This window comes from Phragmites australis, chromosome 18, assembly GCF_958298935.1.
Source record: "Phragmites australis chromosome 18, lpPhrAust1.1, whole genome shotgun sequence".
Classification (NCBI taxonomy): Eukaryota; Viridiplantae; Streptophyta; class Magnoliopsida; order Poales; family Poaceae; genus Phragmites; species Phragmites australis.
This window is the reverse complement of record NC_084938.1, coordinates 26,681,604-26,695,145: the sequence shown is the minus strand read 5'-3', so window position 1 is coordinate 26,695,145 and position 13,542 is coordinate 26,681,604. Positions and strand designations below refer to the sequence as shown.

General features: G+C 49.9%; 2 protein-coding genes across 2 annotated transcripts; one reads left to right on the top strand and one right to left on the bottom strand.

Annotated features, from left to right (window-relative positions):
* On the top strand, window positions 1–3,970 carry LOC133899037 (triacylglycerol lipase 2-like). Its single transcript, XM_062339936.1, has 9 exons — window positions 1–238; window positions 342–470; window positions 2,145–2,285; window positions 2,394–2,504; window positions 2,601–2,744; window positions 2,855–2,898; window positions 2,989–3,068; window positions 3,174–3,269; window positions 3,366–3,970. The coding sequence occupies exons 1-9, from the start codon at window positions 50–52 to the stop codon at window positions 3,686–3,688; spliced, it is 1,257 nt and encodes a 418-aa protein (XP_062195920.1). The 5' UTR covers window positions 1–49; the 3' UTR covers window positions 3,689–3,970.
* A 2,182-nt stretch (window positions 3,971–6,152) lies between these two features.
* Window positions 6,153–7,660, bottom strand: LOC133898396 (putative F-box protein At5g52610). Its single transcript, XM_062339077.1, has one exon. It carries the CDS (start codon window positions 7,393–7,395, stop codon window positions 6,295–6,297), a length of 1,101 nt encoding a protein of 366 aa, XP_062195061.1. The 5' UTR covers window positions 7,396–7,660; the 3' UTR covers window positions 6,153–6,294.
* Window positions 7,661–13,542: the final 5,882 nt, after the last annotated feature.

Here is a 13,542-nt window from a genome sequence, read left to right as displayed (position 1 = left end):
CGCACACAACAATAGCTAGTGGGGGCAGCGCACGGCCGGCATCGCCAACATGAGCCCCACGGATCGTGCTGCCTTCTCCTCCGTGGCCGCGGCGGTCGCCGTCGTGCTCTCCTTGCACCTCGCCGCCGGAGCGCGCGTCCAGCAGCCGAACCCGAACCACGGTGGCGACCGCGACATTGGCGGCGGCGCCTGCGCGATAGCCGTGACGCCGCTCGGTTACCCTTGCGAAGAGCATCAGGTTCAGTTTCTCGAATCGTTCTTGACATGATCGAGGTGCACCGTGAAGCGGATAGAAAGAAAGTATTGCGTACTGTATCCTGATCGACTTGCTGGATATATAGGTGACGACGGAGGACGGATACATCTTGAGCTTGCAAAGGATCCCGAGGGGCCGCGGCGGCGGAGCGGCCGGCGGGCGGGGCGGGGCGCGCGCGGGGCAGCCGGTGCTCCTGCAGCATGGGGTTCTTGTGGTACGCATGCATGCATGGCTCCAACTCACTCCTCATTTCTTTAAATGTTTCTTATGGATTTTCATGTGCTCAGGCAGCACCCTATGGTGCCGGTGCAACGCATTCAGTATTTATCTTTCCGTTGCACCTTTTACGTTTTTAGTTAGTTGCTATTAGTGTTGTTAAAATAGGCTGTGCTTAGTGGACCGGCTCAAAATATGGTATTGTAGGTATGACCTAGTCACGACATGATTCGAGCTGAGCGGGTCTTACTTGAGCCGAGCGCGTGGCACGGTGGACCGGCATGGTACAACCCAGTTGAGTCAGGCCAGTAAAGGCATGGCCCGACCCGACATGTCTTGGTCTAGCTAGGTTTGGCCCGACACGTCTCGAAAAATATGTTGCACCCTTTTTCTTCTAATAGAAATATTTTTAACAAGATAACTAATTAATCAAGCTCATTTTTATCTACTTTCTATAATTTTTTTGATTTATAGCTATTTTATTTTATTTTCTATTTTTGAGTGTTGTGGGACTGATCGAGCCGGTTGTGCACCGTGCCACTGGGACAAGCCGTGCCGCCGGACTGCAACCGTGCCCAGGCTAGCCCAGCACGGCACGATGACTGCTGGGCTATACTGTAGGCCGAGAGTGCAGCACAACACGACTCGTTACAGTAAACGAGCTGTCGGACTAGCCTAGTAGACCCGTGCCTTGCTAAGCCCATAATGGGCTGGCCCGACAGGCCCCTTTAGATAGCACTAGTTGCTATCTACTATTTCTTTCACGGCATAAAGAGTGTAAAAACTAACCTCTCCAATGGTTGGTCCATAACATAATTAAAATTTTAATTAATTCATCCACCCATATTTTTTTCAACCGATCATACCCTATAATCTATCTACAGATTAAGAGCTACATTTTCTTTCTTCTTCACCTCTTTGCTCTACCTAGACAAAAATCTGTAAAACCTTAAACAAACTGAATTTGTCGATACTGCAAAGAGTGTGTGTCAGTGCATGGAGCAATATATGTTTTCTCCTAACCGTTAAGTAAACTACTTCCAAACGGAAAACAATGAGTGTATACGTGCTGCTGCTTGTGTATAAGAATCATCAATGCTCCTTTCGGCGAGATCGGGCTGTCAGTCCGGATCCGGAAAGCTGCAATGTCCACCTATCTTTTTTGGTTATTAAGTCAATCCTAAACTAAAAAAAAAAACTAGAGATTCACATCCATCTAATCAAATTAAGAAAAAAATAAACTAAATGGTGATTAAAAACTCACTATTAGATACCCACTGCATCCCTAATCTTACCGTTAAGTCCGTGAAGCGACCGCTGTAAAAAAAAGACGGGACCATCTGAAAACGTGACGATTCTACGTACTAGATGGAAACAAGCCAGCCGGAGAATTGATGTCGGTACGTGTATACGTGCTGCATGCTTGTGCTACGGTCTTGTGCGCTACAGACGCAGCGCCGGCGCGTGTCTCAGTCGTGGACGGGGAGAGCCACCACATCGCGGCGAGCTGCACGCACGGTGCGCGGCGCCCATGTGGCAGTCCGAGAGCACAAACCCTTAGGGCCCTCGGACACCGGGGGGAGGTGGGGGGGGGGGGGGTCCGCTAGACACGAGGAGCACATGCAGACACAGCGTTCTAGAGGCTGACGAATGTGACGCGTCGCGTTCGCAGGACGGCATGACATGGCTGCTGGCCTCGCCGGAGGAGTCGCTGGCGTTCGTCCTCGCCGACCGCGGCTTCGACGTGTGGATCGCCAACACCCGGGGCACGCGGTGGAGCCGCCGCCACGTCTCGCTCGACCCGTCCAGCCGGGTAATGCATTTGCTGGTCTGAGGAACTATTGCGTCTATAAGCTCGATCTCCCGATGTATTGATCGACTTGCTCTGCTACTTTCGTTTGCTCTTCCTCTGGGTCCTCAGCTCTACTGGAACTGGTCGTGGGATGATTTGGTGGTCAGTGACTTGCCGGCCATGGTCGACTTCGTTTGCAGACAGACTGGGCAGAAGCCCCACTACGCTGGCCACTCCATGGTACGTAAAGATACTATGAGCATCTTCTAGCCCAAACTACTGTAAAACCACATGCTCTAGTAGAGCACAAATCGCATGCTCTGGTTTTGTTTTCAGGGGACACTGGTGGCACTCGCGGCCTTCTCAGAGGGCAGGCTGGTGGACAAGCTGAAGTCAGCTGCGCTGCTGACGCCGGTCGCCTACCTTGCCCACATCACCACACCCATTGGCTTACTGTTAGCTAAAGCATTTGTTGGAGAGGTAACCTCATAGGTCTCTCCTTCATGCAGATATTAAAATCGTAACATCCTTCAGTCATCGTTTTCTTTGCAACAACAAACTCTGTTCTGACCAACGGAATTCCAAAACAGCTGCTCTCCGATGGCCTTGGCGTCGCCGAGTTCAACCCGACATCGTATGGCGGTCAAATTAAGATTCCTCCTGTTTGGAACCACAAGTTAAAATTCGCGTGGAGCTGAACTCATCTTTGCTCTGTTTATTGCAGACCTCCAGTGGCAAACTTGATCAGAGAGTTCTGCCGCAAGCCTGGGATGCACTGCTACGATCTCCTCGCCTCCATCACAGGTAAAGATTGGCTAATCGCTACGTGCATGCTATGCTTCTTAACAACAAGAGAACGCACGTTGCAGATGTTCTTGTTCCTGTTCTCATCTGTGCATGGTTTGTCAGGGAAAAACTACTGCCTCAACAGTTCTGCAGTCGATGTCTTCCTCAAGTACGAACCCCAGCCGACTTCCACAAAAACCATGGTCCACTTCGCTCAAAGTATGAACTTCCTCTGCGTCGCTATCCACTGCACATCAAAATTCTTAGCAATTTACTGCTTGGTAAAACTGGTATCCTTCTTTTGCATCGACACAGCCGTGCGCGACGGTGTGCTGCAGAAGTACGACTACGTGCTGCCGGGCCGGAACATCGCCAGCTACGGCCAGGCCGAGCCGCCGGTGTACGAGATGTCCAACATCCCGGCGGACTTCCCGCTCTTCCTCACCTACGGCGGCCGCGACTCCCTCGCCGACGCCGACGACGTGCGCTTCCTCCTCGACGACCTCCGGGGCCACGACCGCGACAAGCTGACGGTGCAGTACCTGGATCAGTTCGCGCACCTCGACTTCGTCATCGGCGTCTGCGCCAAGGATTACGTCTACAAGGATATGATCGCGTTCTTCAACCGGTTTAACTAGGTTAAATCTCAAAAGAAAAGGAAAAATAAGGCTCTCTACGGTGAGAAAAGATTGTGAATATGTCATAGGTTAATTACACTCGTAGTAAAGAAAAAGAAAGAAAGATAATTTACTAAGGAAACTAATGACTAGTACAAGAAAGGTGATCACTGGATTCAGTGGGGAATTCACCTGCTGTTTCCTCAGAAAAAAAAAAACAAGATGGTCACTGGAACAGCGGTCACACTGTAATGCAGTAGTAATGCAGTAATGCTTACAAGAGAATATAGTTGGTCTTGATCATATACATTAGCCCCATGGTCGCTGAAAGTCAGATTTGAAAATTAGATGCTTCTTCTTCTCCATCTTTTTAATTCAGTTCCGTACAAGCTTATTGTACATGTGCACCGTATATGGTGGTGTATAAAGTGCGATAATCAGAACAAGAATACCCATATACCATATATATCGTAACAAGAGCAAATTATAATATACAAGATAATCATGATATAGCAAGAATGAGCCACTAGTAAGTAACCAAAAGGATCATTCATGTATCAAAATAGAAAGTTAATGTGTTAAAAGTTCGCTATCAGAATGCTCTAATCAGCTGGCCCCAGAACATTAATTTTCGCTCACTAGCTGAACATAATACTCATAAAAAATTGTGCATGTAGCTAAGATCACATCTAGACACAGAAGCTGATAAACACCCTCTAAAGCTTAACGCTAATTTCTGGACAGAGTTACTTTTCAGATTTATAGATGGAAACAAAACTGCGAAACTGAAATGATTGAGCAGCAGACCAACTCATCACATAGAGAATAGACCAACAATGTCTGCTCCATCAACAATCACAGTGGCACCTTATCCAAAACATTTAAAGTTAGCAGGCAGTGAACAGAGAATCAGCCAAATCAAAGGATTAGGTATACAAGAATTAACCAGAGAGACTAAAATTATAGCTCTCGCAACCTGCCTGGAAGAGCTAAGCTATCATAGCACTTACATATTCTGTTTATTGTACTTAGACTACATGCCCAAGTTTAGTAAAATTCATCATCATTGAGCTTTTAGAACCACAAGCAACCATGCTGTTCAGGACATAGAAGGAGGACAATACTCACAGTGCAATCCGCTGAAAAGCACTAAAGAATGAGGCAAGACACGGCTCACTAGCCACTATCCCAGAAATCCAATCACTCACCAGTTGTCGTCGACGCAAGAGAAGACGGAGATACAAAGCCCCAACCGTACCATCACTGCAAGTATGAGTAAGCCTCGGTGAATACAACTCCAATTAGCTCCAAATCAGAAGCTCCACCTCACAATGCACCAAGCACCAATGCACAGAGAGCAACAACCGAGCTCCTCTTGGCTCTGGCTCCGTGCGACGTGCCAAATCAGAGAGAAAAAAAAGTCAAACGAATGAGGATCGAAGTTTTTTTTCTCTTACAACTCAAGAGAGGAAGCCTACCTCAAATAGACACGATGATGGCACCCTCTATCCCCACGATCCTGAGGGATCCGGAGGCGGTTACGCCATCGCCGCACCGGCCGCCAGACCTCCCTCTCCCTCATCCATTCACAAGTTCTCCGGCTCTCTCCTATGTCCTTGCAGACCGACGCCCTATTGAGGCACCAACACATGGGCTCGGCCCACAGCAAAAACAAACGGGCCTGCTGATCCAAAGACAAAAAAGAGTAAAAAAACATTAAAATTAAAGAATTTCTCGACATACGGATAGTGGATTAGTGGGACAGAGTGAAGAGGATAGCTCAAATACACTTGATTACAAACCCAGATCGAGCACCTGACAGCATAGACACCGAGAGGTACACATTAAAAAAACACAATATGGTTTCCCAAGGGAGAGAAGAAATTTGCCTGAGTTTAAATATCGATTTGTGTGTATTTCTTATCTGTACCGTGGACTTGAAAAATAAAAAGAAAACAAAAGTCGCAATGGTCCTCCATGTATTCTCATTTCTCTATCAGATAAATCAGCTGGCTTTCAACTTTCTTGATAGTGACAAGTCAGAGAAACAAGCGGCATGACCAAGGAGAAGCAAACTGCACAATGAATAAATAAACCTCCATGCTCTTGTGCTTGTGCTTCTGAATATCGACAGCTCGTCGTCATGCTTGGCATTGCCTGATTCAATCAGTTACATCCCAAATTCTTGATCAAGTGAATGTCACATCTATCCTTACGCTATGCATCTTCCTAGTTCAGCAAAGTTACATCCCAAATTCTTGATCAAGTGATATGATCCGTTCAGGAGAGTTCGATTTTTTTTGTCCACAGCATCACGTCGTCAGGGGACTGTGCTGCAGTCTGCCGACAGCCAGGCACCAATTTGATTAGGACTTCACTCTGAGCTGAAAGCCAAGCAAACATTCCTTTTCCTGTGGTCTAAATCCAAATTTCTTTCAATCAAATCAACCTATACAACAATATATTTACAATACACAACACATCGTCAAGAAGTACATACATCAATTCACTCAAAGAATTACATTGTTTTTTAGTACCAATCCTTACAAGCAAGCGTTCGTTAAAAAAATATATCTTTGCAAGCAAGCAAGATAACAGAGAACGAATCGACAAACTTTGCCCCTGAGTTAGCACTGCACGTGACCAGAAGCGAAGGAATCCGATAGGTACCACGACGAAGGGACGAGCCAAGTTTTGACGACACGATTCTTCTCGTCCGTCTGATCCTTACCGCCGAACTCCCAAGCTCCGGTGATCTCCTTCTTCGTCAGGTCATACTCCACGAGCTTCCACGGCGACGACATGTACACCGAATCCTTCTCCGGGTGCAGCGCCAAGAACCTGATCTCGCTTCCCCTGCACCCTCCCTCCACGACGTCGTCGACCTTGACGGCATGCTTCAGGCGCCACTGGCCCTCGAGCACCCAGACCTTGAGCAGCCCACCGTCTCTGGTCACGTAATGTAGCTGGCCGCCGGAGTGCGCGACGCGGCCGTCGCCTCCGTCCATGGGCTCGGGCAGCTCGACCGTCGTGCACGCGAGCTCGGCGTCGGGGGCGACGTCCATGCGCACGACGCGGTGTGGGTCGGAGGCCAGCATGTACACGGCGCCGTCGTGGAAGTGCATCGAGGCGGCGGAGAGGGAGCTCGCCGGAACGCCGAACTCCACGTCGCGCGCGGTCCACGCCCATGTCTCTGATGAGAACACTTCGACCGCGGCCCCGCGCTCGTGCCACCCGGTGAAGTTGATCACGTGGTAGTGACGAGAGCTGAACGGGTCGAACACGAGCATGGACAGCCGCGCGTCCCTCGACGGCCTCGGCAGCGCCACCCACCGCCTCGTCACCGGGTCGACAACGTAGAACCGCGGCGTGCCGGCGGAGCGGAACAGGAGAAGGCCGTTGCAGGCGTCGCACACAACGTCGCCCTCGCGGAACGGGGAGAAGCCGAGATCGCAGTCCTCAAGCAGATGACTGTCGCCGCTGGCCGCGCACGCGAACCTCGGCGCGTTGCCGCGAGCCGGGTTGTCGGGGAAGTAAACCACGGACAGGTGCAGGGGGAGTCTGCGGCGGAGGTAGCCGTCGGAGATGATGGCGCACCAGTTCTTGGCCACGCACTTGGACCGCGCCATCGATTTGACAGGCAGCCTGAGAATGATCTCGGTGAGCATATCCTCGCTCAGGCTGAAGCCCGTGCCACTGTCAATGGAAGTACACTTCAGGATCGCCATTGTTTCAGGACCGGGGAAGCTCGTGTCGTGTGACGTGTGTATGTGTTTCTCGAAGTGAACAAGAAGTTCACGAATTTCACAGAGAGGCTTGGTGCCGATGAGATGCTTACTCGCTTAGACACACTGGGACTATAAAATAGCAAGCCTATAATCAGCAATTACACGCACACGGAAGGGTGCTAGGTGCTTGGGTTTAAGGCTTGCACGGCACCGGTGATGCAAGCGTCGAATCCGGTGGCACCAGTGTTGTGCTCCAACTGTCCAAAGCTATCCCAAGCTCCAATTGTTAGAGCATGCGTATACGACACCCCCTGCCCAGACGACGGCCGTTAGAGCAGTGCGGCCCATCCTACAAATTTAGCGGGGCATACTGGTTATTGTGTATTTGCAATTTCCAGAAAAAAAATGTCTAAGTCCACTGAAATCTACTTAAAAACAAGAATTTGAGGGTTTTCTTGGAATGAAGGATTTTCAAAGGAAAAACATAGGATTCCTCAATCTATAGGGATTGGTTGTGTAGAGCTCTTTGTTTCGGAATCACGCATAGGAAAAATAGAGGAAAGTTTCTTTAGTTGCTGATTTTGGAAAATTTTCACAGGAATGAAAACATCCACTTTGACCTCATATTTTTGCTCGCTCGTGTAGGATCGAGGTATTACTACAAAATTCCTCTATTTTTCAATTCTCTGTTTTACACATATATTCCTATTATATTCTTGTGCTTTTTCTATTCCCATGGTTTTTCAATCCCATGTTAAAAAAAAGCCTGAGCGGCCCTGTGCGGCCTCTCCTGGACGTCAAGAGGCCGGGACTCCGTACTAGCACGCCACCCAACCGAGGTGTTCCGGTTCCAGCTTCTTCCGGTTTTCCTTCCCGTCTCGGCCGTTCCGCCGTCGGTCAAACCCATAAAGACACTAGGGGATGGCAGTGCGCAATCTAGCACCGGCTCGGTGGCCGCGTTCTTTGAGTGAGTGCGCGGCGACGCGGCGTGTGGGCCGGCACGCACCATCGTGTTGTGGCTGTCCCATTCCCACCGCGCACAACCGAACGGTGGTGGCCGGCAGAGAGAAAGGATTGCACTGAAGCGGCGCGTGTTCCGCTCCGCTGACGTCGACTTCAGCTAGGATCAGGCTGCTTATTTCGCGCTCACGCAATGGAACGAGCGCACTCTACGAGGCAACGGTGTCACGCGTGCACGTCAGGCTGAATCAAGTCCATAAGCATAAGACCTGGATGATACATTGATTATTTTAGTTAGTAGCAACGTAAACTAATACGTGGATTGCATACCAAGTCGTAACACAACACGGGAAGCTTTATTTCGCTTAAGAAACCGACCATGTGCATATAGTCGGGTGATTCCTGACAATAATTCGAGATATAGCAGTGGACGTGTGCTTGATCGCATTTTCTATACACGTGTATTAATTTGGACTAAAAACATCAAGTTTTATCTTAGTTCGGATTTTTCGTATAATAATAGTCTTACGTCATATGTATTATCTTATAGAATATATGAATTTATTACAAAATATCCTCTTTTGTTTTACAAACACAATCTCGACCCTTTTATATATCAGGAGGAAAGATGCACAAACAACATGACCGTGCTAAACCCTATGACAGATCTGCTCATGACGGAGTCAACTACCCATATCACACCATGATATTGGATAGGCATGTCTGTCATGCTCTGGTCGTCCTGTACCATCATCGAATACCGTCACGCTCACCTGTCAGACCATCTCACGACATTAAATGCTATAGAACGGGACACTACAATTCTATACCGCCCTGTGACCATGCCACACCGAAAGCAAGTACTTAGGGAAGGGAAAAACATTTGAGTGGATAATATTAAATGAGACTTAACCGGGTAGGCGAGTACCTGCTCTGCGACCAACAAGAGCTGGTCGCAGGACCCCGCTGCATGACCAGGGGCTGGTCGCATGAGCTTCGCCCTGGTAGCACAGTGTGGCCATGGTCTTAACAATACATGATGCATGCTGATATTTCGCGGCGTGGGACCCATCACGTGGGACACCCCCCTTACATATTACACCGACAGTAGCCCCAAGCTCCCTCGTGGATATGGTGGATTGAGTGGTTCTCTGTGGGAGTCGTGGTCATTGCACGTCATGTGATCGTGGAGGGGTCTGGTCCCACCACCTGGGCCCGAGGTGACCATAAATTTACTCAAGGAGTGGTCATCTATGCAGCCCACATTAATGACCCACTCAGGAAATAGTATCCCGGGGGAGGTTAAACGTCCGGAAAGGGAGAAAATAGTGGGAGAGAGAGAGAGAGAGAGAAAATACATGGGAGAGAGAAACATTAATTGTCGCCATACCAGAGGGAATTTTGGTTCCCCACACTCGTCCTTTCGAATTTCGCGCAAACCTGACCCGGTGACGGTTGAGACTTCGCGATGGCCCATTAAACTGGCACACCCATAGCGACCCCAAATATTTTCACCGTCATCCATCGTCCCTAAGTCTTTCTACGCTCAGAGCTCTTCGTCTTCCTCACCATCTCTATCTCTATCCTTGCCCTCGCAGCATCCTCCACCGTAGTCCAAGTGCTACATGGCGAGGCTGCAGGAGCTGCATGAGGCCGGCCTGCTCACTCACCGCCTTTCCACATAGTATCACGCGCGGGGATAGCGTGCCTGCCCCTCGCCAAGGGGAGATTGTACTATTCATCTCGTTCTTCTTGGTGGGTCTTGTGGCGCTCTTCTCTGAGTTCTTCACTACCGTCATCTCTTTCCACGACATTTGCCACCTTTATCCCAACCCTAACTCCATTCTTATACTGAGCATTTCACTCACCTATGTGAGAACTTTGTTGGGTCGAGCCGTGCCTCGACCTCTTCTAGTTCTTCTACATAGCCTGGTCGGCGACCAGATCGACTTCCGCGATGGCGCCACAGACTCATACATCGAGGTGGGTCTGAAGTCATCATTGTCGAGATGGAGGGATGATCTACCTCGCAATCGACGATTCTCTGGACAACCTCCACATGCCGAGCGCACCGGTCTAGGTCACGGAGAACTAGGGGAATTCTTCTGCGACCACTCTCGAGCTACTGAACCTGGTCAAATGAGTTGGCCAGCTTCGAAAAGCCGAGCTGATAGGGTTGGATGTCACTCATGACTACATCAAGCGCCGATTGTGTCCCCTATGGAGGTAAGCACACCCAACGTTCATGTACTCCAAGCTGAATGACGAGATCTGGTCAAGCTTCACAGGTTACCCTACCATCGAATCCCCAGTACCGTCCTTCTAGAAATTGTGTGACCTCTCACACCCCTTTTGTTATTCATATCTTACTGAAGATGTCGTCGACTCACGGCTTCAAATTCTAATGCCAGGCTCCCCGAGGAAAGATGGTCCTCCGGTCGGCACCTTTCTGCTATGTGATCTCACCCCTCCAGAGAGAGCACAATGCAGGAGGGTAAGTTCAGTATTTCCACAATTCCGGCTCCCAAGCCTTCTTAGACTTGGATTTCATAGTTGACGCCATTCGCAGGGTCTTCCTAAAGTTGACATATTGCGCTCGGTCGCCGATGATGTCTTGGGGGCCTCAGGCGAAGCCGCCCTAGGAAGTGGAGTTCATCGTGATCCGCACCCGGAAGCCCTACAGGGCACGACCCTGCCTCCTCCTGATCGATTTGGTCGCGCCTTTGACACACATGGTCACGAAGGCAAACAGACGGCTCTGGGTCAAACATCGACCACAAGCTAAGATCTTGCATGCAGCATTGGTCAACAGAGGAGCGATCAACCTCGCCTTGAGCTAACCGAGGACCAGACTACTCGTAGTCAAAGGTTAACCATGGGTGGAGATACAACAAGCGGTGCCTGTCCCCAGGGGAGCAATCAGTCACTCCCTGAGCCAGTTGGGTTCAACCAGTCTAATCGTCGAGTCCACGTTGGGTTCAATCAGTCACCGCCCTAGGAAGTGGCCTCCCCGATGGGTCAACTTAGTGGTTTTGCGAGGTCGAGAGTTGTGCTCACCCCTCCGACTACTCGATAAGTCCCCTTGTCAGATGTAGATGTTTCAAATTCTTTTCTTGACTCTGCAACTTGTTGTCACCGCAGGTCCTTCACCTTGTCAACGACTCTGGTAGAAAACCCTCCTCCGGTGCCTCAGCCAGACATTCCAGCCCCTGAGCCAGCCGTGGTCCTAATGCTACATGAAGTGTTCGCCATGCCCCTCGTGCCACCTCCAGTGCCCACTCTTTCCTCTAGCCTACTCTCCCTGATCACCAGCCTCCGTCAGCCAGCTGATTGCTAAGAAGGAGGAGGTAGTCCACAGATGTGCTGAGTTAGAGAGGCTGGTGGCCAGGGAGAAGGAGGTGAGGCGCGCACTTTAGCGGGAGAATGCCGCCCTTCAACAGGAGAATACTGTATTTCAAGCGGAGAGGGTTGTGCTCATCGCTCAACACTCCAAGCTGATGTAAGATGAGCGGATGACCCATAGCTTTCTTCGGATTGCCTTTATAGTGATGCGGGGGCCACTGAGGAACGTGGAGCTAGATGCCAACGAGCCAAATGAGGAGTCCGCGTAGGGCTGAGCCTACTCCATAAACGTCATGGAGGAGAAGTTCACCCAGCTCCCGGGCATTCTGATGGTGAGGATGACAAAGGATGTGGCGAAGGCGGCCAAGGCCACAACAGGGTATGTTCTTTGGTGCTTCCGTTGCTGCAACCCTGGCTTCAACCTTGAGATCATCCAGGAGGGGGTCATAACTACTAGCCCTGAAGCCGAGGTGAAGCTAAAGGCGGAGCGCCAAGGGTTGCCGGAGTTCATAGAGGACCTCTTATGGGTGGAGACCAAGGAAGAGTAAACACCAGTTTGTATCTTAAGTTTGTATGATACCTGATCGACCTTCTACATTTCTTTGATGGGCCTGTGCCACTATTGTGGTCATAGAGTCCCTGATATAACCGAATCGTTTGTTAGTTCTGAGCCCCCAACCACCACCATAGATGATGTCAACAACCAGCGCAGTCGGGTGGCGGTGGCCGAGTGCGAGCTTGGGTTTACGGTTGAGCAAGAGATCCTTCAGAGCGATCTTCGAGGTGCACCAATCTTGTCATAGACTAAGCTACGTGTAGTCTTAGGCTAGCTAAGTAATACTCGGCTAGCTGACCTTTGTGTGCTCTGCGGCTTGTTTCTAACTAAATTATTAGTAGGAATTGCTTGTGGTGCAATGGGACTTGGAGCAGACGTCGAGGGAGAATGACCATCGGCGGTCATACTTCTATGATTGCCGTAGCCGGGTATTCACCCCTTTGACTCACTGCTACAGGCTGTCGGCGTTCATGTTCATCCAACCCCTGGGGATACCATTACCAGACATATCGATTGGTTTCTAGCGGCCTCTGAGGGGTGTTCAAGCAGAGGCTTTGCGAGACCATCGGCAACCAACTCTTCGAGGTTGGAGTCTTTGGCGCTTGCCTTGCCCTTGCCTGTGTCAGCAATCACCTCCTGACCTCAACCTTGCTTTGGTAGTCTCTATCGGCTTTGCCGATGTTTAGTGGACCATGACAGAGCTCGATGACCATGTAGACACATTCTTGTATGCAGCTCATTCCCTTTTTTGGACCATCCAGTTTGACCAGCCGAGGGGAATCTTTGGATCTTAGAGACACTGAACCAAGATTGTTAAAACCAACCCCCAGGCACTATCCGAGCGGTCTTTTTGTACTTGAGGACTTGTTTTTATATAAGTTTTTCCATGCTCGTGCAGTGAGCAAGGTCGGTTGGTTGTTACTTCTAGAGGGAATCATGGCTTTATGTACCACTCGCTAGCTAGGTTCGTGACGCCTAGGACAACCCTTAGCTCGATAAGCCCTTCGGTGCCGACTGACGCTCGACCCGAGTTTGGACTTGTGGCCTCATGGTCGATATCTATTAGCTGCCCACACCCCTTAAACTAATTGAACGACAATTTTCATTCCTCCCTAAACGATCTGGCACTCACCACATGAGCAATCGGTGAACATAAAGTGACAACACAAAAAAGAAACCTAAAATGCCCTAGCCCCTGACTGCCTGGTCAACAGGAACGCTACCGATCGGGTGGTCTGGCCCATGAATTGGAAAAACTTACAAGTCGATGGGAAACCGTTCTTGTCAGG